The sequence below is a fragment of the Nerophis lumbriciformis genome, linkage group LG02, assembly GCF_033978685.3.
Source record: "Nerophis lumbriciformis linkage group LG02, RoL_Nlum_v2.1, whole genome shotgun sequence".
NCBI lineage: Eukaryota > Metazoa > Chordata > Actinopteri > Syngnathiformes > Syngnathidae > Nerophis > Nerophis lumbriciformis.
In genome coordinates this window covers 62,686,842-62,707,500 of record NC_084549.2, presented here as the reverse complement: position 1 = coordinate 62,707,500, position 20,659 = coordinate 62,686,842, and the positions used below count along the sequence as shown (strand labels likewise).

The following is a 20,659-nucleotide window of genomic DNA, read 5'->3' as shown; positions in this document are numbered from 1 at the left end:
GATTCTTTCTTAAAGCATATTCAACATTTTTCTGACCTAAATTAATCGTTAAAATAAGTCCTATTTATTTCTCATGTGTATTACAGCGCAGTATTTGTCTTGTTTTAAATTATTTTATTATTAATATTATCTATGTTATTATGTTCTAATATTCTTTTAGGCGCTCGATAAAGATATTCACTAAAAGTGGGAATCTTTGAGCACTTCACGATTAGGTTCGATTCAGGGTTCAGTACACTTCTCATGATATATCTTTCAGTATATACAAAACCCAAAACCAGTGAAGTGGGCACGTTGTGTAAATGGTAAATAAAAACAGAATACAATGATTTACAAATCCTTTTAAACCTATATTCAGTTGAATAGACCGCAAAGACAAGGTACTTAACGTTTGAACCGGTAAACTTAGTTATTTTTTGCAAATATTAGCTCATTTGGAATTTGATGCCGGCAACATGTTTAAAAAAAGCTGGCACATGTGGCAAAAAAGACTGAGAAAGTTGAGCAATGCTCATCAAACACTTATTTGGAACATCCCACAGGTGAACAGGCTAATTGGGAACAGGTGGGAGCCATGATTGGGTATAAAAGCAGCTTCCATGAAACAGGGATGGGGCGAGGGTCACCACTTTGTCAACAAATGTGTGAGCAAATTGTCCAACAGTTTAAGAACAACATTTCTCAACAAGCTATTGCAAAGAATTTAGGGATTTCACCATCTACGGTCTGTAATATCATCAAAATGTTCAGAGAACCTGGAGAATTCACCAAAAACCAACATTGAATGCTTGTGACCTTTGATCCCTGAGGCGGTACTGCATCAAAAACCGACATCAGTGTGTAAAGGATATCACCACATGGGCTCAGGAACACTTCAGAAAACCACTGTCAGTAATGACAGTTCGTCGCTACATCTGTAAGTGCAAGTTAAAACTCTACTATGCAAAGCGAAAGCCATTTATCAACAACACCCAGAAGCGCCACCGGCTTCGCTGGGCCCGAGCTCATCTAAGATGGACTGATGCAAAGTGGAAAAGTGTTCTGTGGTCTGACGAGTCCACATTTCAAATAGTTTTTGGAAACTATGGACGTCGTGTCCTTCAGACCAGAGAGGAAAAGAACCATCCGGATTGTTATAGGTGCAAAGTTGAAAAGCCAGCATCTTTGATGGTATTAGTGCCCAAGACATGGGTAACTTACACATCTGTGAAGGCACCATTAATGCTGAAAGGTACATACAGGTTTTGGAACAACATATGTTGCCATCCAAGCAACGTTCTTAGCTAGGTACCTAATCCTGTACTTTTTTTGGCACCGATCGTGTCCTACCGGGCACCGATTCACGTAATCCAACCAAGCCATGTTACGGTACCTGGGTTGCGCGTGACGCACTTTGGCATTTGGCGATCACTCCAGCAGCACTGAAAGCGGCCTCAGCCAAACGACCTCTAATGTTGCAAGTTTTTCAATGCCAACAAAGATATTGACTCAAAAAACACTCAATTTTTCTAAAAATTAGCTAACTTGATGCTAATATCGTATTTTCCGAACTATAAGCTGCACCTTTTTTCACACGCTTTGAACTCTGCTGCCTATAAAAAGGTGCGGCTAATTTATGGATTTTTGTTCGCTAACAGCCATAATGTTTTGTAGCCAACAAATATTTTTCATAAAACACCGACAGAGACACTGAAAAGGTGTGTTACTGTGTGTGCTATGGCGCCATCTTTTGGACGGGTTTGCTCACTGCAGGTGCTTCGAGTTGAAAATGTATCTCCTGTTTTGTTCCCTAAACCGGAAGTATTCATCCATAGCCTTACTGCTCGAAAATGTTCTTCATTCCTCACTCCAAGCAACACTCGTTAATTTTACAATATAACTAAAACCATTTTTACTTACTAAACCGTCCCAAGTGTGATGTCTGTAGGAATGTTTTCATGCATATTTGTACACGCTAATATAATGTAATCAAGCTAAGCGAGTATGCCAACAAGTTTACAAGTGTCTGTGTTAGTATTATTAACTTACAACTGCATTCTTTTCAGGTTGTTTTAGTTTCTTAAATTCCCCAAATGTCAATGTGAAGTTATTGAGTCAAATTAGCTGATTGGAGAGCTGGCTTTCGCAGCAAGTGGGTCCATGACGATGACTTCTGTTTTGTTTGATCAGCTGTTTTACTGCCGTGTTGCAGGCACTGTTTGGAAACAATTAAGGTATGTAAATAAACTTTTACAAATGATTTTGTACTGGTATATATCTCTGGCTTAAAGTCCTGTTCCATCCATCCATTCATTTTCTACCGCTTTTCCCTTTCGTGGTCGCAGGGGGTGCTGGACCCTATATCAGCTACATTCGGGCGGAAGGCGGGGTACACCCTGGACAAGTCGCCACCTCATCGCAGGGCCAACACAGATAGACAGACAACATTCACATTCACATTCACACACTCGGGCCAATTTAGTGTTGCCAATCAACCTAACCCCCCAGGTGCATGTTTTTGGAGGTTGGAGGAATCTGGAGTACCCGGTTAGGGGGACAACATGCAAACATGCAAACTCCACACAGAATGTAAACATATTTATTTATTCTAAAATTTGGTGGATGCGGCTTAAATACCGCGCTCTATAGCCCGGAAAATACGGTATACATTGCTATTGACATGCTACTGATTAGCATTAGCGATTTTACATGGCATTTTCAACATCTCCACATTTCTTGATTGATTGAAACTTTTATTAGTAGATTGCACAGTACAGTACATATTCCGTACAATTGACCACTATATGGTAACACCCGAATAAGTTTTCCAACTTGTTTAAGTCGGGGTCCACGTTAATCAATTCATGATGAAAACTACAACTAAGATGCACATTACAATCACACAACTGGTGCATAATAATTACAATACTTACAGTATTAACACATTTTAGGGCGCAACAAAAGACTAGACAGCAAAGACTGAAGTGACGAGCCAACACACCATGTATAAACTATACACTCCTGCCATCAAGTGTCTTGGATTTGCAACCGTAATTGAGACTCAGAAATGTGATAATAAAACAAAATATACTGTAACTGGACAGCAGTTAACATAATCAGTAGAGATGTCCAATAATATCGGACTGGAATGGATGTATGCTGTCTTTTAAGTTGAGGTGGAGTGGTAATTGTTGTTTGTGGGGGGTTTTGGCAACACCTAATGAACACAGTAATTAAGTTAAGCTCATGACGCAGTAAGTTGAATGATGCAGACACGTTTGTTGCTGGATGCTTTCCAATACGCTTTTGCCTTTGGAGACTTTGCATGTCTAAGTAAAATGCAACTATAATTATTTGATACTTGTTTATGTTGACAAATGTGTTGTTTTATACTGTAATATTGTTCGATTAAGGATATTTATTACTAGAGATGTCCGATATTATCGGCCGATATATGCTTTAAAATGTAATATCGAAAATTATCGGTATCGGTTTCAAAAAGTAAAATTTATGACTTTTTAAAACGCCGCTGTGTACACGGACGTAGGGAGAAGTGCGTGCCGGCCCAGTCACATAATATCTATGGCTTTTCACACACACAAGTGAATGCAAAGCATACTTGGTCAACAGCCATACAGGTCACACTGAGGGTGGCCGTATAAACAACTTTAACACTGTTACAAATATGCGCCACACTGTGAACCCACACCAAACAAGAGTGACAAACACATTTCGGGAAAACATCCGCACCGTAATATAACACAAACAACAGAACAAATACCCAGAACCCCTTGCAGCACTAACTCTTCCGGGACGCTACAATATACACCCCCCGCTACCCCCTAGCCGCGCCCACCTCAACCTCCTCATGCTCTCTCAGGGAGAGCATTTCCCAAATTCAAAGCTGCTGTTTTGAGGCATGTTAAAAAAAATTATGCACTTTGTGACTTCAATAATAAATATGGCCGTGCCATATTGGCTTTTTTTTTTTCCATAACTTTTTTATTTTGGAAAACCTTGTTACATTGTTTAATGCATCACAACAAAATTAGGCATAATAATGTGTTAATTCCACGACTGTATATATCGGTATCGGTTGATATCGGAATCGGTAATTAAGAGTTGTACAAATGGTAAATGGTAAATGGGTTGTACTTGTATAGCGCTTTTCTACCTTTTTAAGGAACTCAAAGCGCTTTGACACTATTTCCACATTCACCCATTCACACACACACATTCACACACTGATGGCGGGAGCTGCCATGCACGGCGCTAACCAGGCCCATCAGGAGCATTCATCAATATCGGAATATCGGCAAAAAAGCCATTATTGGACATCTCTAATTCCAAGGTCCCGGGAATAGGTACAGTATGCGTTCAAATGTGAACGGTATCCAACTCTTGTCTTAGGTCTCACCTGACAGCTCTGATGACCCCCTTGAGTGGCGTGGACAGATCCTCCACGGTGATGTCGCAATGGCAGCCTCTCTCATCTTGGGAATCCTCCGTGGTCATGCCGGCGTCCACTAAGAGCCGCAGGAGACGTTTTGTCAAAAACGAAACATTTATTGTACATAAGGTTTGTCTTTTTAGGACTTTTGGGGTGACAGGTGCAGACCCCGCCATTAGGGAACCGCCCTTAACGAAGGCATTTTGTGTTCGAGGAATGTTTTTCTATTTTTTTTTTATCAAAATGGGACGCCTTCAAAATCACGATACACACAATGATGGCACACTGTTGCTTTCACACACACACACACGCACACGCACACGCACACGCACACGCACACGCACACGCACGCGCACGCACACGCACACGCACACGCACACGCACACACACGCACACGCGCACGCACACGCACACGCACACGCACGCGCACGCGCACGCACACGCACACGCGCACGCACACGCACACGCACACGCACACACATTCTCTCTAGTGCGGGGAGCGAGAGTGGAGAAGAATGTGTGTGCTACACGTTAACTTTCAGTTTTGATCTGGAGCAGCCCAGGTGGACAAAATCATGTGAGGAGGGTGAACATTTTCAAGAATGCTTCAAACTGTAAATGCTCCGTCCTCTTTCCGGCTGTGGTATTGCTATTGTTTGTACTTACCGTAAATTCCGGACTATAACTTTTTTCCAGACGCTTTGAACCTTGCGGCTTATAAAACGATGCAGCGAATTGAGTTGAGTTTGAGTTTATTTCGAATATGCAAGCATACAACATGACACATCACAATTTCCAGTTTCTCTTTTCAACATGTTCAAAAAGGAGTAGGAAGAAGCAGAGCTTATTTAATCCTACCCCTTTACTTTTACATAACATTTACATACCTGTTCTCAATTTATGGATTTTTTTGGGGGGATAAAGCAAATAGTTTTCACTAAACACACGCAAAGGCACTGAAGAGGTGTGTTATTGTCTGTGCTATGGCGCCATCATTTGGACGAGTTCGCTCACTGCAGGCTGAATGCCGACAGTGTTTCCTGCTGTTTAAAGCCTTGAACCGGAAGTAAAAGATCCGTCTTCTAAATCGTCCATAGCCTTTCTACTCGTATGGATTCTTCATTCATCACTCCAAGCAACGTTTGTAAGTTCTACAATATAACTAAAACAATTCTTACTTACTAAATCGTCCCACGTGTTGTCTGTAGGAGTGTTTTCATGCATATTTGTAGGTGCTATCGCAATGTAATGAAGCCAGCGTCGTTACCATTAGCTAATATGCTAACACGTCTGTGTTAGTATTATTAGCTTACAACGGCATTCTTTTTGTATTGTGTCAGTTTCACAAATTCCTCAGTAAATTCCCCAAAACATCACCGTGGAGTTATTGAGTCAGTTTAGCTGATTGGAGACCTAGCTTCCGCAGCAAGTGGGTCCATGACGATGACTTCTGTTTTGTTTGTTCAGCCGTTTTACTGCGCTGTTACAGACACTGTTTGGAATCAATTAAGGTATGTAAATAAATATTTACTAAATATTTCTTTGTAAATAACTCATTTCACAACGTATATATCTGCGACTTATATTCTGGTGCGGCTAATGCATGGAATTTTTTTTTAGCTTTCTCTAAAATTTAGTGGGCGTGGCACTCTATTGTCCAGAAAATATGGTACTCTTTTTTTTTTTTTGTAGAGTAAATTGTTCATCTTCAGTTCTAGTCATCTCTTATTATTTTAGACAGCCTTAGAAAAAATAATAATCTGGGTGGATTCTTCACTCCTAAAGGGAAGATCTCAATATTAGTCCTTCAAAATATCTCTCACACTCACACACACACACACACACACACACACACACACACACACACACACACACACACACACACACACACACACACACACACACACACACACACACACACACACACACACACACACACACACACGTATTTGTTACCTTCTTGAGACATGAGAAAAATGCCTCCCTCTTTAGGACCACCCTTTCTAGATATATAAAAATGTGTATTTACAACATTAATAATATATACATACTATGCAAATATGAAAAAGGTAAGCTTTCATTTAATTTTTTTGTTATTACATTATGTCTCTATAAACATATTTATAAACATGTTTTTAATTAATTTTGGCCAATTTCTTACACACACTTGTTATTTCATATGTTGGCAAAATCCCTCCTTTTTGAGACCACACTCATTTTGATAGATTTCACCACCAGGGGTGCAAATGAGACATTCTCTGTTAGATGCAATGGTTTTTCTGTATTCCTGACTTTGGAGCAATGTTCACGGACTCTAGTATATGGCTCTCTATTAGATGCAATGTTATTGGGACCATGAATTTGGTCTTAAGTTGTTCACACCTCCTCATATGGAAGCTTCTTTTTCTTGTTGATGTCTCAAGAAGGGTAGAAATACAAAAACACACACACACACACGCACACACACACACACACACACACACACACACACACACACACACACACACACACACACACACACACACACACACACACACACACACACACACACACACACACACACACACACACACACACACACACACACACACGTATTTGTTACCTTCTTGAGACATGAGAAAAATGCTTACCTCTTTAGGACCACCCTTTCTAGATATATAAAGATGTGTATTTACAACATTAATAATATATACCAGTGATCCTCAACAGGCGGACCGCGGTCCATGTCCGGACCCAGCGACGTGTCCGTCCGGACCCAGCACGAATTATAGTAAAAAATAAAATAAAAATAAAAAAATGTTTTTTTTATTATTATAATTATAATTATTATAAAAAAATATAATAATTGTATTTATCTGTGAGTTATCGCTAGCGCAAGTCAACGTTCTTTGTTGTTTTTAGTCAAATATCTCCACGTTTCGTTTACACTTCTCGTGTCTCACTCACTCCGTCTCTCTCTCTCTCTCTCTCTCTCAGAGAGAGAAAGAGAGAGAGACGGAGTGAGAGCGAGAGAACGCCACTCTGATTGGCTAATTCCGGGGTATGGGTTGTCATCTCTTTCACAACGACGCGCTGATAGGCTGTTACCACCTGGGTCATGTGCACAGTGCATGGAACCTTTCGCTGCAGGCACACAGTTGTCTCGTATCGCTACTTCGCTAACTGTTCACTTGTCAGTCACTGAATGTGAATCAAATCACAATGGCATGCTCCAAGTTGGCTCAGGCTGGTAAAAGAAAGGTGGACAGGGAAAACCGACGTTTCAAGGAAGAATGGACAGAGCAATGTTTTCATCCTACCTACTGCAAGTACCAGACCAATGTGTCTACTATGCAACACTACTGTTGCTCTGGTGAAAAGTGAAAATCTGAAACGTCACTATCTGAAAGAGCACCGCGAATTTGAAGAGACATTTCCTCATGATTCAGAGCTAAGAAAAAAAGAAATCACGAGGCTGAAAAAGCCATATGAAACATCAAGCAAGATTTTTGTTAAATCTATGACACAACAACAAATAGCAACAGAGCAGTAACGTGCGGTGAGGTTGATGGCTGGTGAGGCACTGACTTCATCACAGTCAGATTTACAAACATATGAACCCTAAAGAGTATCTTATTCACCATTTGATTGGCAGCAGTTAACGGGTTATGTTTAAAAGCTCATACCAGCATTCTTCCCTGCTTGGCACTCAGCATCAAGGGTTGGAATTGGGGGTTAAATCACCAAAAATGATTCCCGGGCGCAGCGCCGCTGCTGCCCACTGCTCCCCTCACCTCCCAGGGGGTGATCAAGGGATGGGTCAAATGCAGAGGACACATTTTTTCAAAGTTCTTATTTATTTTTGTTTCAAAGAAAATATTTCATGTATTTTATTGGATATTTATTTTATTTTTGTTAATTTTAAGGAAATGTTAAACTACCTACCTCCTGCTATTATATAAGCTTGACCGATAATAAACGGACCCAGCCTGTTTAAAAAAAACATTTGTGGACCTTCAAGATTTGTACTTGAGGACCCCTGATATATACTGTACATACTATGCAAATATGAAAAAGGTAAGCTTTCAGTTAATTTTTTATTTTTTTGTTATTACATTATGTCTCTATATACATATTTATAAACATGTTTTTAATTAATTTTGGCCAATTTCTTACACACACTTGTTATTTCATATATTGACAAAATCCCTCCTTTTTGGAACCACCCTCATTTTGATAGATTTCACCACCAGGGGTGCAAATGAGACATTCTCTGTTAGATGCAATGGTTTTTCCGTATTCCTGACTTTGGAGCAATGTTCACGGACTCTAGTATATGGCTCTCTATTAGATGCAATGTTATTGGGACCATGAATTTGGTCTTAAGTTGTTCACACCTCCTCATATGGAAGCTACTTTTTCTTGTTGATGTCTCAAGAAGGGTAGAAATACAAGAACACACACACACCTATTTGTTACCTTCTTGAGACATGAGAAAAATGCCTACCTCTTTAGGACCACCCTTTCTAGATATATAAAGATGTGTATTTACAACATTAATAATATATACATACTATGCAAGTATGAAAAAGGTAAGCTTTCAGTTAATTTTTTATTTTTTTGATATTACATTATGTCTCTATATACATATTTATAAACATGTTTTTAATTAATTTTGGCCAATTTCTTACACACACTTGTTATTTCATATGTTGGCAAAATCCCTCCTTTTTGGGACCACCCTCATTTTGATAGATTTCACCACCAGGGGTGCAAATGAGACATTCGCTGTTAGATGCAATGGTTTTTCCGTATTCCTGACTTTGGAGCAATGTTCACGGACTCTAGTATATGGCTCTCTATTAGATGCAATGTTATTGGGACCATGAATTTGGTCGTAAGTTGTTCACACCTCCTCATATGGAAGCTACTTTTTCTTGTTGATGTCTCAAGAAGGGTAGAAATACAAGAACACACACACACACACACACACACACACACACACACACACACACACACACACACACACACACACACACACACACACACACACACACACACACACACACAGAGTCAGTCCAACTCACCGTCTGAAGCAACGGTCCGTGATTGGCTCTTCAGCCTCAGCGAGGGTCTGAACCTGGTCCGGTCGTTGAAGCTCCAGCTCTTCTGCACCTTGGCCGGGCTCCCGCTCATCAGCTCGGCGCCGCCCCCCACCTCATTGCCGGGGGAATAGCGCTGGCGGTCGTTGATGGACGTCTGCCGGCTCTTCATGCTCTGTCCCCGGGGACTCGCCATGCGGACTCGGTCCTTGAAGCTCAGCTTTTGGCTGCGTGGCGAAACGGGACGAGGGAGCGGTGGATGCGGAGGTCCGACGGAGGTCGGGAGGCAGTGAGGGAATTATGGGAAGTGATTTGTGAGTTTTGAAAGGACAGGACATGAGGAGAAAAGAATGGACACAATTACGGCCTGTTCTAGAATGTTCCCTCAAAGCAAACACCATCTGACATGCCCAAAACAAACGAGCAGAAGCCAGCTTGCTCGCCAGTCCTTCAGCACACCATAGTAGGATGTAACAGTACGCCATCGTCACGGTTGAGTTTGGGTCCAGTAAAGGAACAGAATACTAAACATAAACCTGCTTAGCTTTCGTCTACAAACTCCGTTTCTATATGAGTTGGGAAATTGTGTTAGATGTCAATATAAACAGAATACAATGATTTGCAAATCCTTTTCAATCCATATTCAATTGAATGCACTACAAAGACAAGATATTTGATGTTCAAACTCATAAACTTTTTTTTTTTTGCAAATAATCATTAACTTAGAATTTCATGGCTGCAACACGTGCCAAAGTAGTTGGGAAAGGGCATGTTCACCACTGTGTTACATGGCCTTTCCTTTTAACAACACTCAGTAAACGTTTGGGAACTGAGGAGACACATTTTTTAAGCTTCTCAAGTGGAATTCTTTCCCATTCTTGCTTGATGTACAGCTTAAGTTGTTCAACAGTCCGGGGGTCTTTGTTCTGGTATAATATATATGGTCATAATGCGGCACACATTTTCAATGGGAGACAGGTCTGGACTACAGGCAGGCCAGTCTAGTACCCGTACTCTTTTACTATGAAGCCGTGTTGATGTAACACGTGGCTTGGCATTGTCTTGCTGAAATAAGCAGGGGCGTCCATGGTAACATTGCTTGGATGGTAACATATGTTGCTCCAAAACCTGTTTGTACCTTTCAGCATTAATGGCGCCTTCACAGAAGTGTAAGTTACCCATGTCTTGGGCACTAATACACTCCCATACCATCACAGATGCTGGCTTTTCAACTTTGCGCCTATAACAATCCGGATGGTTCTTTTCCTTTTTGGTCCGGAGGACACGACGTCCACAGTTTCCAAAAACAATTCGAAATGTGGACTCGTCAGACCACAGAACACTTTTCCACTTTGTATCAGTCCATCTTAGATGAGGTCAGGCCCAGCGAAGCCGACTGCGTTTCTGGGTGTTGTTGATCAACGGTTTTCGCCTTGCATAGGAGAGTTTTAACTTGCACTTACAGATGTAGCGACCAACTGTAGTTACTGACAGTGGGTTTCTGAAGTGTTCCTGAGCCCATGTGGTGATATCCTTTACACACTGATGTCGCTTGTTGATGCAGTACAGCCTGAGGGATCGAAGGTCACAGGCTTAGCTGCTTATGTGCAGTGATTTCTCCAGATTCTTTGAACCCTTTGATGATATTACGGACCGTAGATGGTGAAATCCCTAAATTCCTTGCAATAGCTGGTTGAGAAAGGTTTTTCTTAAACTGTTCAACAATTTGCTCACGCATTTGTTGACAAAGTGGTGACCCTCGCCCCATCCTTGTTTGTGAATGACTGAGCATTTCATGGAATCTACTTTTATACCCAATCATGGCACCCACCTGTTCCCAATTTGCCTGTTCACCTGTGGGATGTTCCAAATAAGTGTTTGATGAGCATTCCTCAACTTTATCAGTATTTATTGCCACCTTTCCCAACTTCTTTGTCACGTGTTGCTGGCAGTTTGAACATCAAATATGTTGTCTTTGTAGCATATTCAACTGAATATGGGTTGAAAATGATTTGCTGATCTAACACAATTGCCCAACTCATATGGAAACGGGGTTTGTACATGGCTCTAATGTTTGTTTAATGAAACTTAAAAGAAAGAGCAAGTAATTATTCAACAAACAAATTGATGTATTTCTTTGACGGCAGAAGAGGATTTTGAAGTTCTGGAGTCTCCTCAGCACTCATGCTAGCTATTGATCCTGCCTTTGGACAATGTTTTATTCATTTAGCAAGGAGACCCGTGTCTTTGGCCCTGTTTTGGTTGAAACTTTTATTAGTAGATTGCACAGTACAGTACATATTCCGTACAATTGACCACTAAATGGTAACACCCCAATAAGTTTTTCAACTTGTTTAAGTCAGGGTCCACGTTAATCAATTCATGGTACAAATATATACGATCAGCATAATACAGTCATCACACAAGTTAATCATCAGAGTTTATACATTGAATTATTTACATTTTTTACTCTGTTTACCTAATCTGTTATTTTTTACCTTCAAGTGATAAAGATCGGATATTTTTTGCCAGTCTAAACTCTCCAAAATGCTTCAAATCTGATATTTTTGCGTCAGATTTGGGCAACGTCAAGAGGTAGTCCGAGTCCGGATGGAATCTGATCTTTTCAAACGTGACTGCAGTCTAAACGGAAATGCCACCCGAATGCGACGTGATTGCGACTTTTTCGTCATCTTTGGGCGAGCTACGTTAAGAAGAAAAGCTGAAGTGGATACGTCATCACAACATCCGGTTTCGGTGAGCATAGTACTTTTTCGGCGGCTCAATTTTCGTTGCATTACTAGTCAATAGTGCGTAAATAAGTGGTAAGGCTCCAGGGTAAAAAAAAGTCCTAAAATACGTGAAAATGCACATGAGAGATTTTAGCGGCAAATCCAAGACCTTCATTTTTGGCTGATATCGGACCCATATTTAATATCAATATCTGATAAAAAAAAAACATACAATTTACTTACTATACAAAATTCAAAAGGCTGCAGAAAAAAGGCCTAAAATATGTGAAAATGCACGAGAGCTTTTAGTGGCAAATCCGATTTATTTTTTTTGCTGATATCGGACCCATATATAATATCAATAACAAACCAAAAAACATCATATTATCATTTGTTTCTAATGTAAAACACAAAATGATACAGAAAAAAGTCCTATAATACATGAAAATGCACATCGGAATCCGATTTGCTTCTGATATCGGACGTATTTTTCATGATAATAGAATTTTTTGTATTTGATATTAATATTTATATAAAGGCTACAGAACAAAAGTACTAAAATACGTGAAAATGCACATAAGAGCTTTTAGCGGCAAATCCAATACCTGTTTTTTTGCTGATATCGGACCCATATTTAATAATAAAATTATGTTTTTTGATCCGATTTCAATATTTGCTTGCTGTGAAACCCAAACGCTACAGAAAAAAAATCCTAAAATACGGGAAAATGCACGAGAGAGTTTTTAGCGGCAAATCCGATACATAATTTTTTGCTGATATTGGACCCATATTTAATATAAATATCGAAATCAAAAAACATACCATAATTTACTTGTTCTACAAAAAACAAAATGCTACAGAAAAAAGTCCTAAAATACGTGAAAAGGAACATGAGAGGTTTTAACGGGCAAATCCGATACCTGATTTTTTTGCTGATATCGGACCCATATTTAATGATAATAAGAAGTTTTTTGATTTTGTTATTAATATTTGCATGTTATAAAACACACAAGGACACATAAAAAGTCCGAAAAGACGTGAAAATGCACATGAGAGCTTTTAACGGGCAAATCTGATACCTGATTTTTTGCTGATATCGGACCCCTAAATAATGATAAAATTATGTTTTTTGATCCGATATTAATATTTGCTCGTTATAAAACACAAAAGGCTATTTAAAAAAGCCCTAAAATACATGAAAATGGACATGAGTGCTTTTAGTGGCAAATATGATACATAATTTTTTGCTGATATTGGACCCATATTACATATCAATATCGAATCAGTACCATTATTTACTTGTCGTACAAAACGCTACAGAAAAAAGTCCTAAAATACAATGAAAATGCACATGAGAGCTTGTAACGGGCAAATCCGATACCTGATTTATTTCTGATATCGGACCTATATTTCATGATAAAATAATGTTTTTTGATCCGATACCAATATTTGCTTGCTATGAAACCCAAACACTACAGAAAAAAAGTCCTAAAAGACGTGAAAATGCGCATTAGAGCTTTTAGCGGCAAATCCAATACCTGATTTTTTTCTGATATCGGACTTATATTTCATGATAATAGGAAGGTTTTTTTTATTCGATATTAATATTTGCTTGTTCTAAAACACAAAAGGCTACATTAAAAAGTCCTAAAAGACATGAAAATGCACATGAGAGCTTTTTACGGGCAAATCCGATATCTGATTTTTTGCTGATATGGGACCCATATATAATGATAAAATCATGTTTTTTGATCCAATATCAATATTTGCTCGTTATAAAACACAAAAGGCTACATAAAAAAGCCCTAAAATACATTTAAACGCACATGAGAGCTTTTAGTGGCAAATATGATACATCATTTTTTGCTGATATTGGACCCATATTACATATCAATAGCAAATCAAAAAAAATACCATAATTTACTTGTTCTACAAAACACAAAATGCTCCAGAAAAAAGTCCTAAAACACAATGAAAATGCACATGAGAGCTTTTTTACTGATATCGGACCCATATTTAATGATAACAGGAAGTTTTTTGATTTGATATTAATATTTGCATGTTATAAAACACACAAGGCTACATAAAAAGTCCTAAAAGACGTGAAAATGCACATGAGAGCTTTAACGGGCAAATCTGATACCTGATTTTTTGCTGATATCGGACCCATATATAAACATAAAATAATGTTTTTTGATCCGATATTAATATTTGCTCGTTATAAAACGCTACAGAAAAAAGTCCTAAAATACAATGAAAATGCACATTCGAGCTTTTAACGGGCAAATCCGATACCTGATTTTTTGCTGATATCGGACCCATATTTAATGATAACAGGAAGTTTTTTGATTTGATATTAATATTTGTATATTATAAAACACACAAGGCTACATAAAAAGTCCTAAAAGATGTGAAAAAGCACATGAGAGCTTGTAACGGGCAAATCCGATACCTGATTTATTTCTGATATCGGACCTATATTTCATGATATTAATATTTGCTTGTTCTAAAACACTACAGGCTACATAAAAAGCCCTACAAGATGAGAAAATGCACATAAGAGCTTCTAGTAGCAGATGCAGACAACCCAGAACCCCAAAACAAGGCTTATGCAACTGGAGAAGGACCAGCATGCATTGCAGCAGCCCAGAGGGTCAGAAAACAAATATTTAGTCATCTCCTACCCAGAAAGGAAATCTTCAGTATTATTACATTTTAATCAAACTATGAAATGAAGAAAATTTCCCAACTCAACATTTGCATCTCATAGTGTTCTTAGATGCTGCATTTTGGCAGAAGTTTAGTAGGAAGTTGTACAAAAATCTAAAGTGAGGCGCTTTCCTGCAACATGCTCAAACCCGCACAGCGATGCACGACAAATGAGGAGGAAAAATAAACAGATAGAAAAAGAATGGCTGACATGCTGCCATGAAAATGCTTGCAGGAAGAGGATGCATCAACATTTGCAACTACATTTTTACCAATTAAAATGCAATTTCTTTACAGCATCCTACTAAATTCAATGCAGCAAAACGAGGACTATTTTTAATGTCATTAGTGTCTGCTCAAAATGTCCTCCAATTCAACTTTGAATTTCACAACAGTCTTTTGAGAATTGACAAAGAATTTGCATACTTAAACTGGCTTTTAAATCCTGCCTCCTGATAGGACGTTGGCCGACAGGGCAAAGCGGGCAGCAACGACCACACGCGTCAAACACCATGAAACACACGTATGGGGAAAACGTTGCAAATTACAAATGCTGCAGGATCAAAAGCAAAACCAATTGGAAAACGCTACGAATGCTTAAAAACACACACGAAGCTCATGAAAACAAAAAGATGGCATAAATGCTGCAAGTTTGTGGAACACAAAGGAAGTTAGCCAGGATTTATCAGGCGTGCATGAGCGGAATGCACAGAAGAAAGTTGGCGGAATGAAAAGGTAATTATTATTAATATTTTTTAACTTAACAATTAGTTTCTCTGAAATACTATAAAAAATACTACGACCAGGCTACACAACAGCTAAGCGCACAATAGCACACAAGCTCGGCATACGTAATAAGTGTCCAATAAAATTGAGCAATATGACAATATAAACAAGTATCACATAAATATAGCTGCATATTACTTACACGTACAAAGTCTCCAAGGCAGAAGCGTAATAGAAAGTATCCAGTAACAACCGTGTCCGCACCATTCAACTTTCTGCGTCTGGAGCGTAATTTAATGAATTATTGTGACGACTGGTGGTCACTACAAAGCAATTACCACGCCACTTCAACTTAAAGACAACATATGTCCACTTCAGATTTTTAGTAATAAATAGGTTGGTGCAGTGATTCGTGTACCACTCGGGGTAAGCCAAAGAATCACCTAATTACCGTTCAAACTGTGTGTAATGTTACAGCTGTTAAATAAAACCTTTGCCTTGTTTTCAATGAATATTTAGGCCTACTACGCTACTGAATGAATTATCGTGACCACGATCTGTCATTAAAAATAACAATTACCACTCCACTTCAATTTAAAGACAGCATATGTCCATTTCAAAAAGTTAGTAATAGATTATCTATTATATTGTTTTCTGTTTGATTAATTTCACTTGATAATTGTAATGTTACAGCTGTTAAATAAAACCTTTGCCTTGTTTTTAATGAATATTTAGGCCTACTACGCTACTGAATTAGTTATTGTGACCATGATCTGTCATTAAAAAAACCAATTACCACTCCACTTCAATTTAAAGACAGCATACGTCCATTTCAAAACGTCAATAATAAATATATTATCTATTATATTGTTTTCTGTTTGATTAATTTCACTTGATAATTGTAATGTTACAGCTGTTAAATAAAACCTCTGCCTTGTTTTTAATGAATTACCACTCCACTTCAATTTAAAGACAACATATGTCCATTTCAAAACGTTAATAATAAATAGATGATCTATTATATTGTTTTCTGTTTGATTAATTTCACTTGATATTTTTTCTAACACCCCACACTTCAAAATAAAAGCATTCTTTATTATTCCTCGATGGTTTAAAAGCATAATCGGAACATTCTCACAGCTCCGATCTCGTATCGGAAGTGAAAAAGTTGCATCAGGACGGATTTCTTTTGAATTTCTGTTTGATCCTGCAGCGTTTGTTCCGTTTCGTGTGTTTTATGCTGCTCGTGTCAGCCATCGTAGATTTTTTTTGTCAAAAGTGCGAGGTCTCACTCTCCATACAGAGAAACAGACTCCGTGGTCCTCCATGCTATTAGTCAGTCATTCCCACAGCTTGGAGCGCAGCGAGGATGCTGTGAAGTACCTCCTGTATTTCCTAGTATACCTTCGGAAGAACTTCCTGCCACTCTTACTGGAGCGAAGGAAGGAGGGAAGGAGGGAGGAAGGATATTAAAAGAGGAGTGGAGTCCCCAGCCACACACACACACACACACACAATATTGGAGCAGAGTACACACAGTAAAAGAGGTCACATATTTGAGTCTCCATGACGCTGCTGCGTTGTGACCAAGCGTCCACGCCGTGATTCACTGTGTTTGGCTTTTGGGCCGTGAGGGAAATCATTTCCTTTTTTGACAAGCAACGCAGGGCTCCATTTTAATAAACATGGTTCCCAGCAGCACGCCACTAGGTAATTATTGTCCGGCCTCTGTGTGCACGCTGAAACAGTCTTTGAAGGTGTCGGCAGCCGCGGCAAGCGTGACCTATCGGCTATTTCTGTCCGAGCGCCACGCTTTGATTGAGCTCTCGGACGTCATGAACGGAAATTGAACGATGTTCCGCAAACTTTGCTATCGACAAGATGGCCGCCCCACTCGTGTCTGTTGGTTACGCCCCAATATCTTTGCATCATACTAGCAATATTACCTAATTTTGTGTTTAACCTTGAAAATCATGGATTTTGATACTTGACTTAGAAGTATGCCAACTTCTCCTATGTTAGCATGCTATTTTAACATGCATTTCTTATTTTATTTTTGTAATAAAAAAAAAATTGTCTTTAAATTTTAAATATATATTTTATGAATAAAAAAATATTATTTATTTTTTTACATTAAATGTATTTTCTTTTCTTTTTTTTAAAATAATTTTTTAATGTTTTAAAAGCATGGATTTTGATACTTGGCACCGTCTTAGAAGTATGCCAACTTCTCCTATGTTAGCATGTTATTTTTAACACGCATTTCTTATTTTATTTTTTTCATTAAAAAACATATATTTTTCTATAAATTTTAAATATATCTTTAATTAATTAATACATTTTATTTTGTATTAAAAAAAATTTACATAAAAGTTTTTTTTGTTTTTTGTTTTTAAATGATTTTTATTTCATTTTTTTAATTACATTATTTAGTTTTTATTTTAACACTAACATGCCAATGTTTCAAAAGCATGGATTTTGATACTTGGCACCATCTCAGAAGTATGCCAACTTCTCCTATGTTAGCATGCTATTTTTAACATGCATTTTTTTTTTTCATTAATAAACAGATATATTTTTCTTTAAATCCTAAATATATCTTTAATTAATTAATACATTTTATTTTGTATTTACATTTGTTTACATTAAATGTTTTTTGTTTTTTTTAAATGATTTCTATTTCATTTTTTAGATTACATTATTTAGTTTTTATTTTAACGCTAACATGCCAATGTTTCAAAAGCATGGATTTTGATACTTGGCAGCATCTGAGAAGTATGCCAACTTCTCCTATGTTGGCATGCTATTTTTAACATGCATTTTTTATTTATTTAAAAAAAATTAAAAAACAGATATATTTTTCTTTAAACATATTTTTAATTAATTAATACATTTTGTTTTGTATTTACATTTTTTTACATTAAATTTAAAATGTATTATATTTATTAATTAAACATATATATATATATATATATATATATATATATATATATATATATATATATATACATACACACACATATATATATATATATATATATATATATATATATATTTTATTTTTATTTTTTTACAGACATTTTCTGTATAATATTTTAAATTACTTTTAAAAAATATTTGTAATTAATTTTTTTGTCTTGACGCTAACATGCTAATGTTTTAAAATCATGGCTAATGATACTTGGCGCCATCTTAGCGGCAGCTAACATAAGCGCATGCTAGCATAAGAGAAGTTAGCATACGTCATCTATGTTAGCATGCTAACATGAGAGAAGTTAGCATACGTCATCTATATTAGCATGCTAACATAAGAGAAGTTAGCATATTTCTAAGATTGCATCGAGTATCAAAAGCCATGCTTTTTAAGGTCAAACATACACAATTAATTCAATGCTAGTATAATACTAAAATATTAGCGCGTAGCCAACAGACACAAGTGGGGCGGCCATCTTCCCACACCAGTCTGTACTACATATTTACCAATTATCCATTTTGCTAATTTAACTCGTATAAACCTAAAAACCATGGATTTGGATAATTGGCGCCATCCTAGAAGTATAGGTAGCTTCTCCTATTACGCTACCATCACCATGCTTGTTAGACAAGACATTTATAATGTTACTCGTGTGTGTTTTTATAAAATAACTGATGTGTATTATGAGTGGACAGTACATCTAGGGTCAAAACGGTATAGAATCTGTACGCTGACTACTCTAAAGCCTCGATAGTCTTGTTTCTTGACAAGAGAGAGTAATTCCTGCTAAAATGCGACGCTTGTTCTCACTTTTGGTTTGTTTTCTGCACTTTATTGCACAGACATAACATAGTTGAAAGCTGAAATAAAAAGATTGTTGACGTCTGCTCAAACAAAGGCCGGCAGCGGTTTAGCGCGCGTCGGTGAAGCTAAGAACTAGCGCTGTAGAAGGTGTTCAAAATAGTGCAAATGAGGCTTTGCGCCACGAGAGCTTGGAAGAAAGTAAAGCCTAATTAAAGTGAAGGATTTATGCAGACGCTGTCGGGCCAATTAAAAGTTTGCTTTGAAGACGACGGGCACGTTTGTTTGTTTTCAGTATAGAACATGCTGAAATAGACTGTAATATTCAAATACTTCCGAGTTAATTTTAACAATATGAGGAGAAGAATAAATAAATAGTGTTTTTTCATCATTTACCTTCGCAAACAAAACAGGATTCTTCAGTTATGGTGATGACAAAGTTGACAATTAGCACATTCCCAAACACCAAATGAGAATTTACACAGCAGAGAAAACAATAACGATAATATAAACACATGTCAATATTGTATACGAACTGGCAATATTTTGTGTGAGCGCACTAACTAATTCAAACTATAATTACCATGAAACCGTAATTGATTACCGCACTTAGATGACCCACGCTGACAGCCTAAGAATTTATTCTGGGCATCTCCATTACACATGTGTTTACACACTTGTTTATGCATGCGAAACAATTTATATATTTTTTAAATCACAATGTGTGTTGACTCATTTTCAGAAGTTAGTGAATATATACAGTACAATACTGTTGTACACTGACTGGTAGAGGTGGCCAAAAAAATAGATTCACATCCACATCACAATTCTTATTCATAACGATTCTAAATTGATTCATAATTTTCAAAAATCGATTTAAAGAACAAAAAAAAAGAAAAAAATAATTGTGTATATTAGGGCTGCGAATCTTTGGGTGTCCCACGATTCTATTCAATATCGATTATTGGGGTCACGATTCGATTATAAATAGATTTGTTTTCAATTCAACGCGATTCTCGATTCAAAAACTATATTTTTCCGATTCAAAACGATTCTCTATTCATTCAATACATAGGTTTCAGCAGGATCTACCCCAGTCTGCTGAGATGCAAGCAGAGTAGTAGATTTTTGTAAAAAGCTTTTATAATTGTAAAGGACAATGTTTTATCAACTGATTGCAATAATGTAAATTTGTTTCAATTATTAA

The 20,659-nt window shown here is 37.5% G+C and overlaps 1 protein-coding gene across 1 annotated transcript in view; it reads right to left on the bottom strand.

Moving 5' to 3' along the window:
• kcnq5a (potassium voltage-gated channel, KQT-like subfamily, member 5a) overlaps nt 1-20,659 on the bottom strand; it is a 198,164-nt gene that overhangs the window by 7,982 nt on the left and 169,523 nt on the right. Inside the window, exons 11-12 of the mRNA XM_072915247.1 lie at nt 9,496-9,737; nt 4,397-4,505 (exon numbers count right to left, since the gene is read on the bottom strand). Coding sequence (XP_072771348.1) covers nt 4,397-4,505; nt 9,496-9,737 — 351 coding nt within the window. The remainder of the gene's footprint in view (nt 1-4,396; nt 4,506-9,495; nt 9,738-20,659) is intronic.